General features: G+C 42.3%; 1 protein-coding gene across 1 annotated transcript; it reads left to right on the top strand.

Annotated features, from left to right (window-relative positions):
• The first annotated feature begins 604 nt into the window (after positions 1 to 604).
• Positions 605 to 25,091, top strand: TMEM40 (transmembrane protein 40). Its single transcript, XM_005293199.4, has 13 exons — positions 605 to 1,071; positions 5,857 to 5,913; positions 8,083 to 8,222; positions 8,860 to 9,013; positions 12,862 to 12,969; positions 14,694 to 14,795; positions 17,879 to 17,914; positions 19,685 to 19,717; positions 21,729 to 21,791; positions 22,115 to 22,186; positions 22,276 to 22,350; positions 23,176 to 23,238; positions 23,668 to 25,091. Exons 2-13 carry the CDS (start codon positions 5,865 to 5,867, stop codon positions 23,685 to 23,687), a joined length of 915 nt encoding a protein of 304 aa, XP_005293256.1. The 5' UTR covers positions 605 to 1,071; positions 5,857 to 5,864; the 3' UTR covers positions 23,688 to 25,091.

Genomic DNA, 25,091 nt, shown 5'->3' with positions numbered 1-25,091 from the left:
AATGGATAGGTCTGCTATTATACAATCTAATGCATCACACTGTACTAACAGATCGCTGTTTTCTTGCTTTCTAATCAGAAAAACCTGATATGCTAAGCTTCTATCTGGAAAGAGCACAAATTCTTGAGGGCATCTAGGGCCAGACTGTGTAACTTACAAGCTGTCCCACATAGGATGTTGGGAGTGTGGCGCTGTCTTGCACCAGTAGAAGCTCTGGGAGTGATTTCACCTCCTGATTGTGAGAAATCCTTCAGCTACCTGGACACACAGAGCAAATCTGCCCAGCACATCTGGCCAGCTGCATGGGATGATGCAGCCAGGCAGTGGTCTCATCTATTCAATATCCCCATATGGGTGACTTCCGCACATGGGAAGGTAGTTTCTGGGTATGTCTGCACTGCAGTCAGAGGGGTGACTGCAGCACATGTAGGTATATCTGAATTAGCTTTCGTCTAGCTAGCTCAAACAGCAAGAGCCGGGAAGCTGCTGGGAAGCTGCAGCAGCATGTGGCTTCCTCCTCCTTGCCCTGCCTCCTCCCACAATGAAGACAATCCCCTTATAACTGAACTTGCAAAACAAAAGTGGAATGAATTTAGATTTCATTTCCTCTCTCTCTTTATGAGGCAACCAGAAAACTAAAGCTGCTCCTGCTCCACCTCCACCCAGACTCATCAGGCAAGTTGGTTTGCATTTGTGCCTGGCTGATTCAGGGGCCCAAGGCCCTACCACCTCCTTTCCTTGGAATCAGGAAACTCCCGGACGTGGTGGAAGTTAAAGTTCCAGCCTCACTGCTCGGTGTTTGGGGTAAAACTTTAATGTAAGGAGCTCACGGCTTGGAGGAGGAAATGAGTCAGGCAATCTAAGGGAGCAGCACCACATGTAATTGCCATTGGGACTGTGATTTCACAGCCCCTCCGTGCGCCAACTAATCCAGAGCACGTGATTAATACACACAGCCAGACATCTAGTTGTCATCACTCTGCCAGGCCCAGGCTCCTACCACACGCATCCCTCTCTGCCTTTCAGACAGGACGGTTCACCTTTGAAGCAGCAGTGCCAGCAGGAGAGCAGGTAAATGCCAGGCACAGAGAGAACGTGGTTACATCAAAGGGGTTTTGGTTTTGGTCATTTCTTACATTGTAATGGGCTGTTTCTCTATCTGTGAGATAGAAACGATGGGGTTATTTATTTTCCTCTGGGAACTGAATTGACATGACAGGAATCTTTGTGGTTTAAAGGACAATGTTAAATGGACTGGGCCTCAAAGCCCCTCACCTAATAAGTTGGTTCTTATTGTCTGCCTCCCTCTGATGTGTTTTTTTAAATTAACGATCATTGTAGTGAAGAGACAATGTTTTAAGTAAGTGACACTAGTTCTTTGCCTTAACTTTTCTCAAGTTGTAAATGTGAGCTCTATGGGGCTGTGTTTAATTTACTGAAGTTAAAAAAAAAAACCAAAGTCTTTAGCTTTTTGAAAACCGGACAGCCAAATACTACACAAGGAAATAGATACATAAATGTAGACTGTTAAAGGAGTGTTCTATATCAGTGGTTCTCAACCTTTCCAGACTACTGTACCCCTTTCAGGTGTCTGATTTGGCTTGCATACCCCCCAACTTTCAAACTCATTTAAAAACTACAACTACTTTTGATTATAAAATCAGACATAAAAATACAGAAATGTCAGGGCACACTATTATTGAAAAATGGTTTACTTTCTCATTTTTACCATGTAATTATAAAATAAATCGATTGGAATATAGTTATTATACTTGCATTTCAGTGTATAATATATAGAGCAGTATAAACAAGTCCCTTCTGTGTGAAATTTTAGTTTGTACTGACTTCGCTAGTGCTTTTTATGTAGCCTGTTGTAAAACTAGGCAAATATCTAGCTGAGCTGATGTACCCCCTGGAAGACCTCTGCGTATCCTCAGAGGTACATGTACTTCTGGTTGAGAATCACTGCTCTATATCTTTGAATGTGTAAATGGACAGTTAATAGAGAAGGTGCCAGTAGATGGCACTCAAGAACAGAAAGCATAGTTCTTGGGTTTTGTAGGATCAATGAAACTTCTTGTGAGTTGCAAATGGCTTCCTCTTGCAGTTGTTTACATTATTTCTTAACACAGGCCTGATTATGATTTCACACAAAAAAGTTTTATTCTAGTATAATTCTAAAAAGACTTCAGAGACATTAAGTTCTGATTTACAGCATGGTAAATGAAATCAGGCTTATGACACGTCTCACAATTCCCCCTCAACTAAACAGTTTTCAGAGATTTATAGTTATAGAGGATGTACTTTTCTAAGGAATAATAATAATAAATATTAATAAGCAACACATTATTATTATTTATGCATTTAGACTTATTTTCAAAGGAACCCAAGGGCACTTTGTTGCCCAAATCCCATTGACATTAAATGGGAGTTCAGTGCCTGACTCCTTTCTGTTTCTTTGAAAATCCCAGCGTTAAAGCACAAGGATTGATTAGGCCTTATCAGGGGCACATCTGCGGAACCCACAGCATATTTATTCCTCTTTCCAGTCCTTTGCAGAAGGACATATAATGCAGTGGCACAGAGCAGTGTTCTTTTCAAGCTCCAGTATTCCAATAAAATCCTAAGGAATGTTGTAATATACCTGGAATAGGAAGTGGCACCAGAAGTGTATTTTGTCTAATGTACCCAATATATTAGACACAATGAAGGCATTAACTCATTAAGGCATATAAATGAGTAAAGTTTTAAGATACATCAATTCTGATGGCTCATGATGTTGACACCGTCAACATCTGCCTTTAACATTCCATCTGTTATTCCATTTGTACACTCTGTGTCAGATTCACTGATGCATGGTGGCTCGCTTGGGCCTCTTTGATGCTCCTAGAGCGAAAAACCAGGAGTAAGAGCTGATTGGACAAAGCAGTACAGAGCATACTGGCTAAATTCCCCTCCCCATACCCCAAGTTTCATTTCAGGCTGAAACCTGCCTGTAATGTTTTTACAAAATACAAACATTCATTGAATTAGCTGTTTGTGTTATTAAACACCCAAAAACCCGGACTCGCAAGAAGAAGGGAAATAAATTTATTTCAAGTAATTTTATTCCTTTCTCCCTTAGTATTTCATTCAATTTGGAAGAATTCAATACTCTGAATTATACATATATCAGCATAAAAATGCCATTATTTAAAGTGAAAAATATTCCGCCCAGAATGGGGGGAGGAATAGCTCAGTGGTTTGAGCATTGGCCTGCTAAACCCAGGGTTGTGAGTTTAATCCTTAAGGGGGCCACTTGGGGATCTAAGGCAAAATCAGTACTTAGTCCTGCTAGTGAAGGCTGGGGGCTGGACTCAATGACCTTTCAAGGTCCCTTCCAGTTCTAGGAGATGGGATATCTCCATTAATTTTTTTTTATTGTTTCATCAAAATATCAATTCTGCCTCTCCTCTTACTAGTTTTAGTCCATTCACTACTGATTTACACTACTGTGAGTTGGAATCAGGCCCATTGTAGTTGAAAATTATTTTAATTCAAGAATTAATGGTTTCATGTGTAAGTATTTAGTTATTTTCTAATCTGTACACAAAGAACTATATTAAAGTAACATTAGGTTGCAAAGTCAAGTGCTTCTAAGTTAGGAAGTACCAGAACTAAGGTTGTCTGTGTAACCTTAATGCTGTCCCCTTGTGTATATACACTCTTAAATGACTTGATCACATACTCTTCCCCCCCCCACAAGACCCCTTGCCTCATATCCTTCCCTCCCTCCAACTTCCAGTTGCAGACCCCTTACCCAGCCAGTTCCAATTTCTTTCCCCTCTCCATTTGCAGTCTCACTGGACTACTTGCTGCAGTCCATTCCTCTCCAGAAGAGAAGAATGAGGGGGGATTTGATAGCAGCCTTCAACTACCTGAAGGGGGGTTCCAAAGACGATGGAGCTCGGCTGTTCTCAGTGGTGGCAGATGACAGAATAAGGAGCAATGGTCTCAAGTTGCAGTGGGGAAGGTCCAGGTTGGATATTAGGAAACACTATTTCACTAGGAGGGTGGTGAAGCACTGGAATGCGTTACCTAGGAAGGTGGTGGAGTCTCCTTCCTTGGAGGCTTTTAAGGCCCAGCTTGACAAAGCCCTGGCTGGGATGATTTAGTTGGGAATTGGTCTTGCTTTGAGCCGGGGGTTGGACTAGATGACCTCTTGAGGTCCCTTCCAACCCAGATATTCTATGATTATATGATTCTCTCCCTCCCTTGGGTCCAGCTCTTGTCCATTCCAATCAGACTGCTTCCTCTTCCATGCTGCCTGGTGCCAGCAGGGGGTTCACTAAGCGCACAGAAGGAGACAGGGTTCCTGCTTTCAGTTCCCATGCCCAGCCCCACCCAGAGCAGCCATTACAGCTTCACCCCTGTCTTGGGCTGGAGCATGCTCCATCACTGTGTGGGGATAGTCTGTTCACTGCTAGAAGCGGTGAGTGGCTTGAGCATGCTCAGAGTGGATGGAATCAGGGATTTTAGCTGCCAAGAATCTAATGTCTCTAGAGACCATGTGCAAACTATAATTTTTCAAAAGTTTCTAATTTGGCCAAATCCAGGTAGCAATTCATAAGCACAGTGAGAGGCATAGCCCTGATACACAGGCCACCCTCCTGCTAAGTTTCAAGTCCCTGCTCCAAATCATGGGGGTAATAGAGCTGTTCAAAGAAAAGATTGCCAGAATTTTTTTAACATGGGCAAAACTATGTATTTTCTCCTAGCTTTGTTCTCAGAAATGGCTAAAGTGTTTTGGCTGCAATTTTCCAAAAAGTTCAACTGGAGGCAGACACCTGGTATGGAAAATTTCAGTTTGGCAAAGTTATAAGCTACTGAAAACTGGATCTTATCTGGGTTGTGTCAGGCTACCAGTCCCATCTATAATGAACGGGGCATTACTGAAATCAGTGGGGCATTCTGATTAAAAATTGATGTTACAATGTGACCCAACCCTGGAAAGTGTTCACCTGTGTAGCCAGAGTTCAGGGTTCTATATTTTACGTGCACCAATTTCTACTGTTAAATAGAGCTGCATTTTTCGAAATCCCTATGCTTCTTTGGAAACTCACAGTATTGTTAAATGGAATAACAACTTGAAAGCACTCCACAGATCAATAACTAATTAGTTTGCGCAGCACACCTGAGAGGTAAGTAAGTATTATTTTAGGTTTAGACTTAAAGTGGTTAAGTGACATGCTGAAGGCCACACAGTGAATAAATGGCTAAGCAGGAATTCAAACTGAGGCCTTCACAACTCACAGCACCTTGCTCATTACTCTAGGAAAACACGTAGAACTCTGAATCTGGGGAAAAATCTGGCAAAGTAAAGATATGTTTTATTTCAAGACTTAAGTTCAGTTCACCTCCAAGGCATTAATTTCCTGAATACATTAGCAGAGTTTCCCATATCCTCCCTGATCTATCTATTTCCAGTTTAAGGAATGACAGCTCTCAAGTGAAGCTTGATCGCTCTGTTTAACGAGGAGGCATTATCATTACGTTACTCACTTCTATAGCAAATAATTAAATATTTTTATAATAGCAACAAAAAATTATATGATTGAGTCAGGAGTTCCTATATTTTTACTCATGACGACAATAACTAGTTCTTTCATAATACCCAGGCCATAATCCTGTTGCGCTCACTCAGGTGAACTCCCATTGACTCAAAGGGAGTTTTGCCTAAATGATGGCTGCAGGAATGCAATGCATGCGTGATTTCAGAATTCTAAGTGCTGTAATGATACACTCTGTGTCCGCATGGAAGAACATTGGGGAAAGCACGGAGAAGCTCATGCTCATTTTAAAATTCTGTTTTTACAGACACAGCAATGGACAACTTTAACTTCTCACTTCCAGTTCTCACTAGAAAACAACAAGGTAACGTAAGGGAAACATGGAGGCCAAGGCCTGCGGCAGTGTCACACCACAACCTATGTCCTTGCTTTTGTTGTGCTGGCCCCTGAAGCTCAGAACTTGGTCCTTCTGAAAATGTGCCTTGGTCCATCCCCTCCCCACTTGTAAAAGACCTATGGAAACACTCCTAAGGCGCACGTGTCAGACAGCAGACGGGCACCACTTCAGGCTGAGACACTTGCATTTATTCTGGTTTCTCTTATGATTTTTTTTAACTCTTCTATTTGGCATTATCACAGTTGAGGGGACGGGATTCTCCCTCACATCCAGGCCTCTGTGCACTGCAGCAGGATGAACTCCTCTGTCATACACATGGCATTGCACAGGCCCAGAGCCACCTGCAAGCCCCATTGTAGGAGTCATGTTGTGACTCTGGCACATGGAGATCCTCACAGACAGCCCCCCCTGAGTTGCCTACATTACCCTGGGGGTGTTTTTGGCCCCAGTCAGCCCAGAATCCCCAGAACTCAAAGATGGCTTACAGGGCCGGCTCCAGGGTTTTTGCCGCCCCAAGCAGCGGGAAAAAAAAAAAAAAAAGCCACGATCACGATTGCAATCGGCAGCAGCTCCACCGCGCTGCTTTCTTCTTCGGCGGCAATTCAGTGGCAGGTCCTTCCCTCCGAGAGGGACAGGGACCCTCCGCCGAATTGCCACCGAAAAGCCTGACGTGCCGCCCCTTCCCCTTGGTCGCCCCAAGCACCTGCTTGCTCAGCTGGTGCCTGGAGCCAGCCCTGATGGCTTAAGGCAGTGGTTCTCAAACTTTTGTACTGGTGACCCCTTTCACATAGCAAGCCCCTGAGTTTCACCCCCCCCAATAAATTAAAAACACTTTTTTTATATATTTAACACCATTATAAATGCTGGAGGTAAAGTGGGGTTTGGGGCAGAGGCTGACAGCTCGTGACCCCCCATGTAATAAGCTCCCGACCCCCTGAGGGGTCCCAAACCCCAGTTTGAGAACCCCTGGCTTAAGGCCACCTCTGCCCTCCATTCTGTGGTGCTGTGCTGTGTGTCTTGCGCCACCAAGAGGCACAGCCCAGGAACTCACCCCTTATATTTGCCAACCTATGAAGAGATTAAGGAAGAGAACAAACAATGAAAGAAAAACATGAAACCCCACGGGAGAAATCAAGAGCGTATTGTGTCATCCTGGAAGATCGTCCATCTGGGATCCTCTTGCAGCCATTCCCCCTTACAGATAGGCGGGAACATTCTTACATTTGAGGGTTCAGTATCACACCTACTAAATATGCCACAAATGCAGCTCAACAGTCAGGGCCTAGCTTTAATCAGATTTTGCTCCCTTGCTATATTCTGAGCTCAACCCCTCCTACTCTAAGGTACGTCTACACTGCAATTAAAAGCCTGTGGCTGGCGTGCGCCAGCTGAATCAGGCTCATGGGGTTCAGGCTGCGGGGCTGTTTAACTGCAGTGTCGATATCCAAGCTCAAGCTGGAGAGCGGGTTCTAGGATCCTGGGAGGTGGAAGGATGCCAGAGCTCAGGCTGCAGCCAGTGCCAGAATGTGTACATCACAATTAAACAGCCCTGCAGCCTGACCCTTGCGAGCCCGAGTCAGCTGGCACGGGCCAGCTGAGGGTGTCTAATTGCAGTGTAGACATACCCTAAGTGGGCTGATGCCAGGCTGAAAGTAAGTTAAAGGACTTACCAGTATGCCAGAGTCCTGGGCAGGGACGGGGCCTCAACCGAAGAGGCGGGGCCTTTAAATCACCCCTGGACCTACCAGCTGCCGGCTTACTTTCACCTCTGGTTAGCAGATTCCCACCAGTACCTTTTGGTACTCACTCTGTTTTGGCCACAGCTTCTAGCGTTAAAAATATTTCCCCTTCTTCCTCCAATGAAACAACAATTTCATTGCAACAAAGCATTGCAAAGGTACCAAGACTGTTATCAACTTATGAGATTCTCTTGTTGAGTAGTGGCAGACATGCATTTCTTTATGCCATTGTTGTTTTCATACCAACTGATCAAGTGTTACGCCTCTTCCTAGAAGCCAAACACGCTGCAGGGACCCATGCCCATTATCAGAGCTATGTAAGAGCATGACAGTAACTCCTCATCACAAGTCCGACCTGTATGCACCTTCTTTAATTGTATAAATATCTTTTTCCTAGACATTTTTCAGAAAGCTTTTGCTGATGATGCTGATTACCTGGAAACATCTGAGAAAATGAATCAGTCCTTCTGGAAATTGTTAATAAAATGTTTAGCCACTGTTAACCCAGCCAGCCTGACCACTGAAGAAACACACAATGTAAGTTACTAAAGAAACCTCATTTTCTTTTGTTCTTTGTAAAATATTAAGTATTTCCTTATTGGCGGCATGGTTTTGCTTGTCCACTGTTCTTTGGGAGAATAAAATGTAGAGCCTGATCCTCGTTTATGCTAAAGTTCCTTTATGCTGGCCACAGCTGCATAAAGGGGCCTCAGTGTTAAAGAGAATCAGGCCCAAAGTTCTGATTTATTTTTATTGCTGCAGATGTGAAGAAATTAACTTTAAAAAATATTAGCTCTCCAATGTATTCCTCTGTATCTATTCACCTGCTTTCTTTGCAGCAAGAACACTAATGCTGAAGTTATAAGATAGCGTTGCAAGCTATTCAAATGATCACATGTCCATTCAAGAACCTTGTACACTATTTCTCCAGTCCTGGGACTCCGCCACAGAGTAGGATGAAAAGTTTAATGCTGTTACACCACGCCACAGTGATTGCTTGTGGGGTAGTTCAGTGAAAGCAGCATGGGCTAAGGGACTGAGCACTGGACCTCATTTCCCCTTCTGTAAAGTAGGGATATTATTGTGCTTTTCCCACGTGCATTGTGTGATGTTTATGATAAGTGCTTGTTTTTTTTAAGTAGGCCTGTTGGATGTGTACTTACCTTTCTTTCAGCTCCTTAACAGAGGCATAAACTCATCTGATGAACGTGCAGCCTCCTTGAAGACCATAGGAGAAAAAGGAGTTAATGCAGTGGTTGTGCTTTACCTGCTGCTAAAGGTGAAAGATCTATCTGCCTACAGAGAGTTGCCCAGCTCCAAGAAAAATGGTGAGTATTAATTGACTGCACATCTGTCCAGACCAAATCTGGCATGTAGACAAGGAGTAATAGCTCTGTTTTGTTAAAAATGGCTATAGCCAGACTGGGGCTTTAGTTTTATTTCAAAACACTGAAATGTGCTGGGGAGGGAATAGAAGTGAATTACAGTAAAGTAAACAGAGAAAGTGCTTGGAAAGACATATTGCCCAGATGATGATGGGAGCCAGATAGATAGAAGCTGTGATGGGTTGGATCACAGAAACCCCCTTGGGACTGCCAACTGATGTGCTGAGACTACTTTTAACCCATTTTCCCTGCCAGCTTGTGACTTCAGTGCCCTGCCTGGTTTGAGCCAGACATACTTGCCTGCTACAAACCCAGACCCAGGTCTGACCCATGTCCCCCAACAGCTGCAGGCTTAACTGAAAACAGCTTAAGAAGCGTTCCTGTCTCTAACACTCAGATGCCCAGCTCCCAATGGGATCCAAACCCCAAATAAATCCATTTTACCCTGTATAAAGATTTTACAGGATAAATTCATAAATTGTTCACCCTCTATAACACTGATAGAGAGATATGCACAGCTGTTTGCCCCCCCCAGCTATTAATAAGTTCTCTGAGTTAATTAATAAGTAAAAAGTGATTTTATTAAATACAAAAAGGAGGATTTAAGTGGTTCCAAGTAATAACAGACAGAACAAAGTGAATTACTGAGCAAAATAAAATAAAACACGCAAGTCTAAACCGAATACAGTAAGAAACTGAATACAGATAAAAATCTTACCCTCAAAGATGTTTCAATAAGCTTCTATCACAGTCTGGACGCCTTCCAGTCTGGGCACAATCCCTTCCCCTGGTACAGCCCTTGTTCCAGCTCAGGTGGTAGCTAGGGGATTTCTCATGATTGCCACCCCTTTGTTCTGTTCCACCCACTGATATATCTTTTGCATAAGGCGGGAACTCTTTGTCCCTCTCTGGGTTCCCACCCCTCCTTCTAAATGGAAAAGCACCAGGTTAAAGATGGATTCCAGTTCAGGTGACACGATCACATGTCACTGTAAGACTCCATTACCCACTTGCCAGCACACACATATACAGGAAGACTTACAAGTAAACAGAGCCATCTGCAGACTATTGTCCTGGTTAATGGGAGCCATCAAGATTCCAAACCACCATTAATGGCTCACACTTTGCATAATTACAATAGGTCCTCAGAGTTATATTTCATATTTCTAGCTTCAGTTACAAGAGTGATACATTTATACAAATAGGATGACCACACTCAGTAGATTATAAGTTTTGTAATGATACCTTACAAGAGACCTTTTGCATGATGTCAAGTATCAGGGGGGTAGCCGTGTTAGTCTGTATCTACAAAAACAACAAGGAGTCTGGTGGCACCTTAAAGACTGTTAGTCTTTAAGGTGCCACCAGACTCCTTGTTGCTTTTGCATGAAACATATCCCAATTACATTATATTCACACTAATTTTTAACCATTAGAGGAGTGAAGTTCTGGAACAGCCTTCCAAGGGGAGTAGTGGGGGCAAAAGCCATACCTGGCTTCAAGACTAAGCTTGATACGTTTATGGAGGGTATAGCCTAATTTAGGCAATTAATTGATCTTTGATTATTAGCAGGTAAATATGCCCAATGGTCTGTGATGGGGGTGGGATCTGAGTTACTCTAGAGAATTCTTTCCTGGGTACTGGCTGGTGAGTCTTGCCCACATGCAGGACTGGCTCCAGGCACCAGCTTAACAAGCAGGTGCTTGGGCAGCCAAGGGAGAGGGGTGGCACCTGCGGCAATTCGGGGGTGGCAGGTCCTTTGCTCCCTCTAGGAGCGAAGGACCTGCCACTGAACTGCCGCCACCGATCGCGGCTTTTTTTTTTTTTTTTTTTGGCGGCAGAAATGCTGGAGCCTGCCCTGTCCACATGCTCAGGGTTTAACTGATCGCCATATTTGGGGTTGGGAAGGAATTTTCCTCCAGGGCAGATTGGCAGAGGCCCTGGAGGTTTTTCGCCTTCCTCTGCAGTGTGGGGCCCGGGTCACTTGCTGGAGGATTCTCTGCACCTTGAGGTCTTTAAACCACGATTTGAGGACTTCAATAACTCAGACATAGGTTGGGGTTTATTACAGGAGTGGGTGGGTGAGATTCTGTGGCTTGCGTTGTGCAGGAGGTCAGACTAGATGATCATAATGGTTCCTTCTGACCTTAAAGTCTATGAGTCATTAACATATTTTCATAAAATCATATAGAGTGCAATGTCACAGAAGTTATTTAAACAGATGGAGACTGTACTTGTTCTAGTTTGCAGGGTTTCTCTAGAAAAAGGCATTGACCATTTAGGGTTGAGATCCTCACTCAGTGAGGAAGTCAAAGGAGCTACGCCAGTTTACATCACACAGTCAATTTCCCCCTCTTCTGATTAGACTAATCATAGCAAAAAAATAATTCTCATGTAGAGTGCAGCTGACCTATTGATCAAATCAGCAGTGCACTGAGCTGCCATATTGGGCAGATAGCTGTGCTAATCTGGCGGAAATATTTTAGCAAAATTTGCCATTGTGTCAGGTGATTCTGTGAGCCTCATCTGATTTCCCTGGGAAATCTGATAACATGGCTAATTTTGAATAGAAAATGTACAGAATTTGGAGTTTTGATCTTTGAATCTGAAAGCCTGGTTTTGCTTGGAATAGGTCCTTTCCCCCATTCAAATAAGCCTATTTCTGAGCCAAAAGCTTTCAAAATATGGCAGGTTTGGGGGAGATGTGAGCCCACATTCAAGTCTGTAATGAGTTATGAAAGAACACAAATTGCCAGTAGCTTTGCCTTTTGCTGACCCTATTTCACCACCCTCTGTTAGGAACATGGAGGAGGGACTGTTCATCTTAGGGTCTATTTACACTTGGAGATTGACCAAAATAGCTGTTCCAGAATAATTATGTCCTGATTATTAAGATACATTCATGAAGGCTGAAATTCATCCTTGTGTAGAGGGCCTATGTCCCACCCTCCCGCAAATCCTACTTCAGGACAGAATGGCACTCATAGGGCAGGGACTGTCTTTTTGTTCTTTGTTTGTACTGTGCCTAGCAAAATGGGATCCGGGTCCATGACTGGGCCTCCTTGGCATTACTATAATACAAATAAATATTAATAATTGGATACATAGGTCTTGTTCAGGATCTCTGTGCAGCATTACATTTAAACCCAAAAAGAATTACCTAAAATACACCAGTGACTGCCAAGAACCCCCCACTGCTGGGAGTGTCTGGAGATCCCAAGACCACCCACTTCTTTAGAAAATTTTCTCTGGAAACATTTTTCAAATGTCTGCAACCCAATTCGCAGAGCCCAGAAGAGTTTAGCAAGCACAGCATTTAGAGCTCTCTCTTATGCCGACAAGAGGATGTTGGTGGTGCACTGTAATTCGAGAGAGGCAATGAGAGATCAAGATTATAATGGGAAAATAGCAGCCCAGAAGTTGGTGAACAATCAAGTCCTCCAACAAAACCACCCCGCTTGTTCTACTTGTGTCTGCTTCTGGGCAATGTGAATTTTCATGGGAGTTGGCAGCATGGACATGGTAAAGCCCATGCCAAGATGTCTTGGGCTCCCACCACAGCAGCATTTTAAACATTTTTTAAAATTGTGGCCTTAAGCATTTGAACACTTGTCTATTTCATGCTTTTGCTTGTGTTACTTGCAGTGCTGTATGTGCACTAGCAAGCAAAAAAAAGTTAAGACTTGATTTTCCTGGAGGAGCTCCATTGTTAATAATGCATGACTGTAAAGTAGGAAAATCTTAAATACTAGTTTTAAACAGAATATATTTTATGTCTGCATTTTAACAGATGAAAAATTGAAACTACTTCAGGAATTGGAAAAAAGTTTCACATTTTCACCAGAAGAAAGTGAGGTTGAAAGGTCATCTCGGGAGCCTGCAGAGACACAACCACGAGGTACAGAGAGTTTGTCTTGCTTTCACTTGCAATTTAATGGTAAAAAAATTTAAGTTATTGGTAGTCTGTCTAACGGCTCAGATATTTATACAAGAGAATCCTGTGCTAGTTCTGCAGGGATTCAAAATACCTCTGAAATAAGAAACTATGCAAAATGGAGATGTCAAAAGAGCAACATCTGTAGATTTACCAGGTGCAGAAGAGTAGCTATCGGTCTCCAGTGGAGAGGTGGTATTTGGATACTGATAGTCACTATGGACATTGGGAGCAGATCGAAGTCTCTGAACTAGGGATGGGATGATGAAAGGCAGGCAAGCAAGAGAACAGAGGTGGTAAGAAGCTGGTGCTATGGTTGTGGAAGGTAGTAGAGGCAAGCTGCTGAGGGAGGGAATAATGAAGGAGGACAGAGAGCACTGCAGACAGGGGGATGGTGGTAGAGGGGAGATGCAAGTAGGAGACACAGCACTGGGGTTAGGAAGAGTGATAGGAAGCAAACAGGCCACAGTAGGACAGAGCCAATACGCACCATACAGATGTCACGTGCCAAAGTCTGGCATCCAGGTAGTCATTTAAATATTTGTATCTTTTTCCATTTTGGAATGACACAGACACAAATACCAGCAAAATTCCTCTAACCCCTTCTACAGAGAAAACAAACCTGAATCCATTATTCAATTCTCTCTAAAGATTTCTCACTTGAGGAGTGTGATGGGGTCCACTCACCACAGCAGCACCTCTGATTGGCTGTCATGGTGATTAACTCTGCCAGCCAGTGCACCCTCTCCTGTCATCCTCTCCATTTGGAGACCCACCTCAGTCCAAGTACTCCAGCATCCTCTTCATGACTCAGCCCTCTGTCCATATCACCCACTCTGTTTCCCCCTTTCAGGGATGGGTACCACTGTTCAATAGTCAAGCCACTTCCACAGCAGCGAATAGGGGGGAATCCAGCCCTGCCCACTGCTCTGGGTCCCAACCCAGGGACTCTGTAGATAGCAGCCTATTGCTGCATCTCCTTAACTTCCTTCAATGCTGTTTCAATGCCCTGGGCCACTTCCCTATGACCCCAGCACCTTTTTCACCCTCAGGGCATTCAGTCAGCAAGTCCCAGCAGCTAGCCAGAAGCTGCCTCCTGATCCCCCAGTCTCCGCCAGCAACTACTCTGTCTAAGGTGCTACCCTTGCTGCAGCCTGCTAGGAGCATAGTCCTCACTCTTTGGGCTCCCACAGCAACTGCCCTGCTCTGCCCTACAGCTCCTTTTGTACTAGTCTGCTGGTCTCTGATTGGCTGCTCCGTGCAGCCTCCCTCCAAGTGGCTGCTTCATGCAGAGCCTCCCTAATCTGTCAGGAGGACTCACCTCCGCTGCTCCTTTCTGGGATCAGATGTGGCAGGTCCATGAGGTACTCACCCTTCCACTCTGGTGTGGGGTGAGCACCCCATCACAAGTAGGTTAGAGATTTTAGCAGCTTAAAAGGATATTGTAACGAGAGAGCTTTAATGATGTGTCAATGCACATCCCGTTCATAAAGATACATTTCCGTGCATAACAACATTGACTTTTCCCGGATTTCTTGCCAAGTGACTGCTCATATGCCTGCACTCTCCAAGGTGTTCATGATGTGTGCTGAAACCTGTGCTAAGGCACCTCATAAAGTAGTTTAAAGAACATACAGAAGTAGCTTCTAATAGCTATAATACTTCACTATTATTTCTTTCCTTATTAGCCACCAGTGCTGGCAAGAAAAAAGTCTCTGTGGCAACAGTAAAACCAATTTCTCACAAAGAAAGTCAGGAAGACCAAGACCATGAAAATCAAGATGGAAGTGGTATGCAAATAAGTGTCTCTTTCCCATAGGGGATCCTATTATCATTAACTTTCTAGCACCCAGGACCAAGTGAATTGTATTTTAAAGGTGAAAAAGAAAAATCACTAGGTGGCTCTTTATACAATTGTGTGAAAAAACATGAACTCTATTACTGCAACTTTCTGGCCAACTGCTGTATTCCAGCAGTTATTGCTGATCTTTCTCCTATCCAGACTTCTCTAAAGACAGCTATGAAACAAAGGTTTCAGAGTAACAGCCGTGTTAGTCTGTATCCGCAAAAAGAAGAACAGGAGTACTTGTGGCACCTTAGAGACTAACAAATTTATTAGAGCATAAGCTTTCGTGGACTACAGCCCACTTCTTCGGATGCATATAGAATGGAACATATATTGAGGAGATATATATTCACACATACAGAGAGCATAAACAGGTGGGAGTTGTCTTACCAACTCTGAGAGGCCAATTAATTAAGAGAAAAAAAACTTTTGAAGTGATAATCAAGCTAGCCGAGTACAGACAGTTTGATAATAAGTGTGAGAGTACTTACAAGGGGAGATAGAGTCAATGTTTGTAATGGCTCAGCCATTCCCAGTCCTTATTCAAACCGGAGTTGATTGTGTCTAGTTTGCATATCAATTCTAGCTCACCAGTCTCTCTTTGGAGTCTGTTTTTGAAGTTTTTCTGTTGTAATATAGCCACCCGCAGGTCTGTCACTGAATGACCAGACAGGTTAAAGTGTTCTCCCACTGGTTTTTGAGTATTTTGATTCCTGATGTCAGATTTGTGTCCATTAATTCTTTTGCGTAGAGACTGTCCGGTTTGGCCAATGTACATGGCAGAGGGGCATTGCTGGCACATGATCCTTTACTCTCACAGATCTTGGAAGACAGACCTGTCCTCGCTTACAGACAACCCCCCAACCTAAAGCAAATACTCACCAGCAACCACACATCACTGAACAAAACCACTAACCCAGGAACCTATCCTTGTAACAAACCCCGATGCCAACTCTGTCCACATATCTATTCAAGTGACATCATCATAGGACCTAATCACATCAGCCATACCATCAGGGGCTCGTTCACCTGCACATCTACCAATGTGATATATGCCATCATGTGATATGCAAACTAGACACAATCAACTCCGGTTTGAATAAGGACTGGGAATGGCTGAGCCATTACAAACATTGACTCTATCTCCCCTTGTAAGTACTCTCACACTTATTATCAAACTGTCTGTACTCGGCTAGCTTGATTATCACTTCAAAAGTTTTTTTTCTCTTAATTAATTGGCCTCTCAGAGTTGGTAAGACAACTCCCACCTGTTTATGCTCTCTGTATGTGTGAATATATATCTCCTCAATATATGTTCCATTCTATATGCATCCGAAGAAGTGGGCTGTAGTCCACGAAAGCTTATGCTCTAATAAATTTGTTAGTCTCTAAGGTGCCACAAGTACTCCTGTTCTTCTTTCTATGAAACAAAGGTAGTTTATAATGATCACTGTATTTAAAGGGCCCGGACCTCCCAACACATATCCAAATGGTCTTTATTATATTATGGCCAAAACGAAGTTTTTGTGCCATCTTTTCTGATATTGCTGAACTAAGGCATTAAGCCTTATGAGACTAGAACTATTTCTCTACACAAATACTGATCAGGAAGATTCAGAGGCGCAGGACACTGAAGCCTAGCTATTTCAGGTGGGGTGATATAACAATAGTGTTATTTGTTTAGTGGTGGCACCCATAGGCAACAAAAGAGGGATAACACTTCTGGAATTCTTTTGTTTCCATCCAGACAGGTATATCTTAATGTTCTACAAGCAGTGTTAATTGTGTGCACATATTCTATCTGGCCACAGCCTCTTCAATCATTCTGTTCCTGACGGAAGCAGGAATCTATGTGGTTACACAGACCACATTGCCTAAACTGCAGGCCCTGGCTTGGAAAACCCCTCCACCTCTCCAGTCACAGAGAAGGTACACCACAGGTTTTGGGGGAGCCAGAAGCAGGACAGAATACTTCCACTCTGATCTCCCTGTGGCTGTGCTCCTTGTGCCACATGCATAAGCACAAACACCAGCCAGCGCTTGGTTGTAGAAAGGGACGATGATGATGATAAAATATTAATAACCACAGCACATATGCTCATCTCTAAACTTTTTGAGATGTTTGCATAGTAAATCATTAATATTAGAGCTGGGCCTGGAATGCAGTACCAGCTCTAAAGCCCTTCCCCTCCAGAAACATGGGAGAGCTCCCATCTGGATCTCAACTTTTTGTTGATTTCAGTTCATACCTAGGGTAACGGTTGGGCAGAGACTGAAATTCATCTAAAGAGTTCAAACACAAATGACAGGCAGTGTTTATAGTGTCCACAGTCAGCCCCCCTGGAACTGATTTGAGGAATATAACTAAAGTCAATGCATTGTTCTCAGGACTTTTCCTCCCCTGTAAAAGAAACCACCAAGCAAAGGCAGTCCAGATACAGAAAATGTGTGTGATATGCATCCGAAGAAGTGGGCTGTAGTCCACGAAAGCTTATGCTCTAATAAATTTGTTAGTCTCTAAGGTGCCACAAGTACTCCTGTTCTTTTTGCAGAAAATGTGTGTGATATCCACATACAGATAGTAACATCCATCAGCCCGTAGTAGTGGATCGTGAAATGTAAAAAGTTAAAGCTTTTGTCATTTAACTAACCATTCTAAATGTCTCTTGAGTCTGATTCAATAGCAGCATGTTTAGATTGACATAATGTCACACAGGAGTCTCATAGTACAATAGAACTCCATCATCTAATGCAGGGACTAGGATATAGGAGCCTCTAAAAATTATTAACTTTCAGTTGCTGAGTATCGTTGTGTATAAATTACTTTCCTTTAGAAGCTAAGCTGCATAACTCACAACCAAGATACTAATTTTAAAGACTAGGGGCTCAATTCTGCCTTTAGCCACACTTGTGCAAGTGTACTGATTACAGTGGGATTGCATGCATGTGACTGAAGGCAGAATTGAGCCCTCAATGCTTGCTAATTGGATGGATATTAATCTACTGTATATTTGTGCAATATTTTAGGTGCACCGGGAGAGGTTGTCCCCTATAATGAATCAGGTAAATTCTCACAGGTTACCACCCTCGGCAACTTCACATGGATGGAAACAGACTTTAGTAATGGAAAGGTTTCTAATAGCTGGCTGACAACCGAGTTATGTAAAAGAATAACTGCATGCTTATAAATGTGCTGTGTCAATGTGCCTGTTTTCCTGGGGTGCCTTTAGTCTGGCTTTAGACCTGGATATAGTGTGGAGACTACATTCCTAGCTTTGTTTGAGCTCTTCGCGGTATTTGACAGACGTCAGGTGTCGATGCTGATTTTTATTACACCTTTCAGCTGCCTTTTGTACAGCTAGCGAGGTGATAGTGACTCATTGGTTAGAACAGCCGGGAGTGGATAGGATCCATATACAATGGTTTTGTTCCTTCCTTTTAGGGAGGGACCTAGTGATTATGATGGACAGTTGTTCATTCTTCCCCAGGAAGCTCACATGTGCCAGGCTGTTATTTGACCCCTTGTTCAATGTGACTGTGAGCTGTTTGGAGCTTATTTTCAGTAAGGTGATGATGCTCAGCTCAGGTCTCCTTCTAAGCTCACCCAGATCCTGCAGCATCCATGCATTCCAAAACCTTGGCTGAAATAAGATCCTGGGCGAAAGCCAAATGAAAATCCAGATAGAGGCATTGCTAGGCAGAGGCAGCTTGGAGCTGATCCCTAAATTCCATTCACCTGCAACGTGGCAGCAAGAGAAACGTCCTGACTAAAGGCCTGTGTGCCCCCTGCTGCTGCACTGGGGATGCTGCACCGGCTGGGCTGATTGCCCTCTTGTGTTCTCTAGTTCATCCCTCCTGCTCCCTGGGCAGATCTGTCACATTAGTCAGGAACCAGGTTCTGAGAGCAGAAATGCTGGAGGAGACTTTGCCATTGGGGAGAATGCCTGCTCAACCGCTCCCCTCTACTGCTATAATTGGCAGGGGTTGGGGGATAGGAGTTGCTGTTGCCTTGGAAGTAAGGGAAGGGAGGGTTCTAGGAGGGAGTCCCTAAAGAGTGATCCATTGTTAACAGGACTGGGTAAGATGCCCGGGAGGTCTGGATAGTAAGGAGGAAATAAGCACATCTGAACACGCTCCCTGAATTCCCAGGTGAGGGCAGAGTCCCACGGTACCTTTTCTACCATACCTTTGGTGGGCCTGAAGATGCCGCCTTTTTTCTCCGCTGTGGACTTCACCACAGTTACCCACATCTTTGTTACTTCCAGACTAGACTACTTCAGTGCAGTCTACTGTGTGGAGGGCTAGCCTGGTGGTCATGGGAAATATTTGACTAGTACTGAACGCTGCTGCCAACCTCATGTGTAAGTTAGATTGATACATAACACCTGTGCTCCATGCTGGGCTGCGCTTGCTTCCAATGGCAATTGTGGGGATTGGGTATGAATTATAAATCCCTAAATCATCTGGGACTCAGCTACCTCAAAGAAAGCAGTAGTCATAGCAACTGTGAACAGCCAAAGTGTTTTTGCTACCTGCTCCTCGTGTTGAATTCCTAGGGTGCTGGAGGGCCCTCGCCTCTCACTTGCTCCGTCCTCTGGTCTGGTGCCCTTTTTGATGTCTTTTTCCTGTTTTGAATCTCTAGATGGATTGTTATTTGTCCCTGGGTAGCGTTGATAACAGTGGGGAATAATCTCTTGTGTGATCAGCTGTTGACAAAAGGCACATTGTTTCTAATTGTAAATATGCATGTGCGTTGTAATGAAGGGTCTCACATGAATTGATTTTTGTTTTAAACTACAAGAGACTAAGTCCTAATATTTTGTTGCTTTTCAGAGATTGCAAGACGAGAAAATGCAACTGCTGCTGGTAAATATAAAAAAGCGAACAGAGAAGTTCTGTTTTCCCTAAAGTATGGGTGCCTTTTCTTTCATGTATATTGTATTTCAGTAATTAACTTTGGGTATTGGAGAACTATTTGATCTCCAAACCCATGGTGAAATTCAGGATTCATACAAAACCCACATGAACCAAAATTGCTGTATTTTACACAACTGTTCTGTTATTAATAATTTGTATAACTATGGGTAAAATGAAATTCACCCTGTGCAATCATTTTGTATGGTAAATTCAGCTGAACATAGGCAGACACAGCAGAGCTATAGCTTGTGATGATTCAGCCATGAAGATGTGTTTCGAGGGGGTTGCTTTAACCCTTGTCACATTAACAGTGAATAGGAAAAGAAAAGAAAAATATTTTCTTGTCGAAACTCTTTGGTTTCAAAACTTGGCTGGAAATATGGTAAAATTTCCATCCCTTTCTAATTTCTTTCAGTCCATCCCTAGCACAAGCACAGTATCTCACAGTGGATTTTGGTAATTCTGTCTTCAGTCCTGGTCAAATTTCTAGTTATATATTCAAAATTTCTTTTAAGTCTCAAGAGATTTGGGTCAGTTTTTATTTTATCCAAACAGATTCCCCCCTCCCAGATAGAACTCTTAAGTTTGGGGCTATTATAGAAACACTTTGTCACAGTTCCCACTCCATGATCCAGCATGGACATCCTCTTTTAGGCTTCTAGCTCCCCAGCTGTCACCTCTCATGGGCGGGGAGTCATGTCTCTCTTTCCCCTGACTTGGGTATTTTCAGGCTGAACAGTTCCCTGTCTCCATTGTGAATTCTCTCGCTAGTCACGCTACCTCAGCAGGCCAACTTTGCCTTCCTTCCTCAGAAGCTACAAACAGCATATTTTTTTCTGAGAAAGCACGTTTATTCTGAAGGTGAAAGTATTGCAGAGGAAAACATATTAAAACAATAAAAATTTACACACATGCTAATAAGCTTACTAGAGATTACCCCAACTCAAACTAGGGTTCTGGCAGGTGAACAGTCCTTCAGATCCCACCCAGGGGTTTGCCTATGGTTTCAAGTTCATAACCGCCTTGGCGCAGAACAAGCATTCTTCCCCTCCCCCGCATGAATCTGTGAGTCATTCCTTTATACACCTGGGCCTCAGATTGTGTCCTCATGTAAAAGGTGATCAGCACCCAAAAGGGCCCTTTGGCAAAGCTTCAAAAGGTGAATATCTGCAAAACCAGAGGGGTTACATTTTCCTACACTTCCCTGTAGCAATTTCCTGAGAAACCCACTTATCTTTAAAAGTTCACATGGTTCCAAATAGTCCTTTGAATGACATAACACTTTCCTCCCTAGAGACATTACTTACAATCCCACACTAATGCATAAACATTTGAAGTATTCATACAAGGAACTCTTGAGATACTTGAAGTTAAGTCAGTAAGATTTAACTTCATTCAATAGGGTTTGTCCAGGTTATTGCAGGAAGTTGCCATATCTGTCACACACTTAATCGTCAGATTACAACAGATTCTATCCACATCGTCATAATGATGAGTAATTTTTATTTATTCCATTATAGCAGCTGTGGCCCTAGAAAACAGATTTAAGACCTTAGGGCTCAATCTGAAATGCCTTATTAGACAAAACTCTGGTTTACCTGGGTCTCAGTAGAGTCATGAGATACTCCTACTGCTTCAAGCTTGATAGGCTAGAGAGTTGAGGGCCAGAGAAATGTCTGCTTTTAAGATAATTATGTTTTGCTAATTCATGTGATGTAATAATACAGCTCCTTCTAAATCATCACTATCAGTTAAAAGTTCTGTTTTGGGGTTTTGTTACATCTTTCTACAATCACTAATTTGATCTTTTTTGAAAGGCCCTTGTTAGTCTTTCCTGGGATCAATATTACAATGATTTTCAAAGCAAAATTCATTTCAGATGCTGAAAGTAAAACAACCCCTCAAAACTTCTCTCTTTTAGAGTTATTGTTGCATTAATAGTGGTGTCACTTTCCTCTAGTATGTGAAAACGTTACTTACCTTCAGAGATGTCAGAGACAGTGGATAAGAATACGGAAAAATGGTAAGAATCTTCTTTTATTTAGCTGATCCCAAGCCTAGAGAATCTTGGGCCAAAGAAGAACCTGACCTGAGGGCTTTGGCTTCAGTTCAGCAAGGGACTTAAGCAGGTGCATAACTTGAAGCGTGTGATTAATCATTTTGAAGTTAATGGGGCTGCTCATGCTTCAATTTATGCATATGCTTTTCACACTTCAGTCTAGAAGAACTACATAAGGTAGCTGAGGTGGAAATAGAAACGTTTTATTATGCTAACTGCTGTAAGTGAATATGTATGATCAAGGGCCATGATTTTAGTGATATAATTTCCTTTCTCTCTTATTTCAGATGTGTTCTTTCATTTTGTCATTCTTTGCTTTGGCATTGGAGCTGCACTAATTAGCTATTACCACTACAAAGGTAAGACAGGAGTTTAGTGTAAGGATGAATGATTGTATTTTGGAAGACAGAGCAAAACCAAATACTTGTATTTATTTTATTCTCTTTAGACTGGACCATTTCTCTTGGTTTTGGTTTAATCACCTTTGCTTCCCTAGAAACCACCGGAATATATTTTGGTCTTGGTAAGTGTATTTTATAGTACCTAAGAAAACAAGAGGCTTTATATCAGTACCTGGGAAATGCAGAGTTTATGCGATCACGTAAAAAACACAGATGTAGAAAAATGCTAATGGCTGAGATTACGTAAAATATCACATCACGTAATCCTCCCCCCCCCCTTCAGAATTACATGCCGCACTTGGCGACACACTGGCCTCTGATATTTGAAAGAGATGCGGACTCATTTTCCCCTACTTACCAATCACAAGTTCTCTGAAGATACAGACACACATTCTCCAGCAGTGGTTAAAGAATTTTTTTCACTTGACCAGAGCTCGGAGTAATACTATTCTCCCAGCATCTAGCAAGGTGGAAGTACTCAGAGTTTGATTCTGTGAGGTGCTGGACAACCTCAACTCGCATTGAGAGGAAAGACAGTTGAAAATGCTCAGCACACCTTGCAGGATTGGCTCTCCAAGCAGAAAACACTCAAATATTGCTACTTGGAATTAAAAAAATCCTCAAGTGATTTCATTGGGGGAAAAGTGCACTTAACAGAAACTTAAGGTTTCCTGTTACATCACATAGTAGTAGAAAGCTCCTTTCCTTATTTAATATTAAGACACTTGACAATTTGTGGAACTGTTTTGTTGGCAAGCAACTTTGTTCAGAGTCAGTATTTTGTTAGCAACAGAACTGCAGAAGAACCAGTTAAACAGTCAAACTGAAACACTTTATATATTTGTTGGTGACAAATATCACTCACCTCTTGCCCTTTACTATTTCACTTCTTCTGTGTTGAAATCTAGCTGGTTCTGAACAACTCCTGTATTTTTGTTTTTAAATAGTGCATCGAATTCACAGTGTCCTTGAGCGTTTCATTCCTCTGATTCAGAGATTCAAAATACCAGGTAACACCACATTATTCTTCAGTCTTATTCTCTGTAGATATATTTCCTAGCTATCTCAGAGCACCCCATTTCTATTAGGGCCAGAGAACTAGCTCTGTTTTTTAAAAAGATTGTACTATAGGCTATCATTCATTCCTTGAGCCTATTTTATTTAGAAATTCATTTCCCTCAATTGTGAGTGGCAGAGCATTTTCACATTCTTAATGTACTGTAGAGGACTTTGGTTACTTCTTGGCAATGTTTGAATGAGAAATCTGGCTGAGCTGGGACAAATCCCTACTTTTTGGTCTTCATACAAGTATCAGCTAATGTCTAAGAATGAAAATCCAGACATGTGGCATTGGGGGGGGGGGGGTTAATAGTGAACCCAGTGGAGTGAATTTGAACAGAATTCTCCTGACAGTCCTGTTTTTTTGTATCATCGTATAGGTATTAGAAAAGTTGACTGAACAGAAGATTCTGAGAGTTCAACAAGTCTCTGGTTTCTGGATTGATTGTATTTATGTGAATAAACCTGTTTTATGGTGCAGTCATAAAATCTAATGGCTATTATAAAATATTGAAGCGTTAACCATAACATTTGTTATTCTCTCCACTGGGGAATAAAAACCGTAGTACAGTATGTCTGTCCTTTCCTTTGATGTTTTGTGGCTCAGTGCAACCAGTAAAATAGGATGGGTTTAGGTTTATAAATTCATTTTAAGCTATTTGGGTAATAAATCATGTTATTTTCCCCACCCATATAATCATGTCGGTCCCACTTGAGAAGTCTGATCCAAAGTCCATGGAAGTCAAGGAATGACGTGTATAGACTTCATTGAGCTCTAGATCAGGCCTTTGATGTTTAAAAAAAAGTCTTTGGAAACCCTTGTGGGGTTCTTTTCCTCCCGCACGTTCCGGGTCAGGTTTACTTTTCATGTTGCACCCACCTATACCTCCCTGCTAGCACCAGTGCTGATTGGAGCTATTCCCCTTTGGCTAGAGCCCTGCATTATGAGTGTTATCTGAGCATGTGGACTAGTCAAGGCTGTTTTTCAAAGCACTTTGTTAGCACCTTTCCTCAAAGAGGCAACCATGGCACTCAGAAGCTCTGCTTTCTTCACACCTTGTGAAACCATGAGCCAGACAAATCTCACCTGCTTGAACACCAACAGTACAATTACTTCAATTACTTTGGATTAGATTAATTTATTGTAGCAGACCTTGATAAACTGTGCTTAGAATATAATGACTTGCAATGAAAGCCAGGTGAGATGTTACACACAGTGTATAGCAAAATGCGGAAATGTATTATTATTGACAGCAAATTTAATTTCTCTTCCTGTGACAGCAGTTTGAGGAAAAATAAATGAGTGGTTCAAAAAAGAATAAATAATGAACTGTAGATTTGGAACACTTGTCATTTTATAGGGTTTTTTTTTTTTTGGCAAATTTTTTAGAACTATAAACAGTGGAAAGTGCTGAAGACACAGCAAAAAAAAAAAAAAGCGGTTAAAAAACTAAATGTTATACATTATAATATATGAAGGCATCAAAAATGCCTGGGGAGGGATAAGTAAAAGAGAAAAACTAAAAAAAGACGGATCTTAAGTTACTAACCCAACAGAGCCTATTTTAAGGGCAAAGGAACTATATTTTCAGTCTTGCTCAGAAGACTAGAGAAAATAAATTGTAAGCATTTGTTTTTAAGCACTCTTCCCTTTTTTGCTTCATTTAGTTCAATTTGTTTACTGAGGAATAACATTGTGAGGCGGTCTGCATGAACACAGTGGATCATTGAAATATAGCTTATGGAAAATGAGGAATTAATATATTAAATTAAGAGTATAAATAAATGTATTAAATTAAGAGTA

This window comes from Chrysemys picta, chromosome 7 (genome assembly GCF_011386835.1).
Source record: "Chrysemys picta bellii isolate R12L10 chromosome 7, ASM1138683v2, whole genome shotgun sequence".
Classification (NCBI taxonomy): domain Eukaryota; kingdom Metazoa; phylum Chordata; order Testudines; family Emydidae; genus Chrysemys; species Chrysemys picta.
Note: the sequence above shows the minus strand (reverse complement) of the source record. Positions and strands in the feature narration are given on the sequence as shown.

Coding starts and splice junctions, on each gene's coding strand:
- TMEM40 (XM_005293199.4), top strand. CDS start 5,865: ATGGACAACTTTAACTTCTCACTTCCAGTTCTCACTAGAAAACAACAA. Junction 9,014..12,861: donor GCCCAGCTCCAAGAAAAATG/GTGAGTATTAAT, acceptor GCATTTTAACAG/ATGAAAAATTGAAACTACTT. Junction 19,718..21,728: donor AGAAAATGCAACTGCTGCTG/GTAAATATAAAA, acceptor ACTTTCCTCTAG/TATGTGAAAACGTTACTTAC.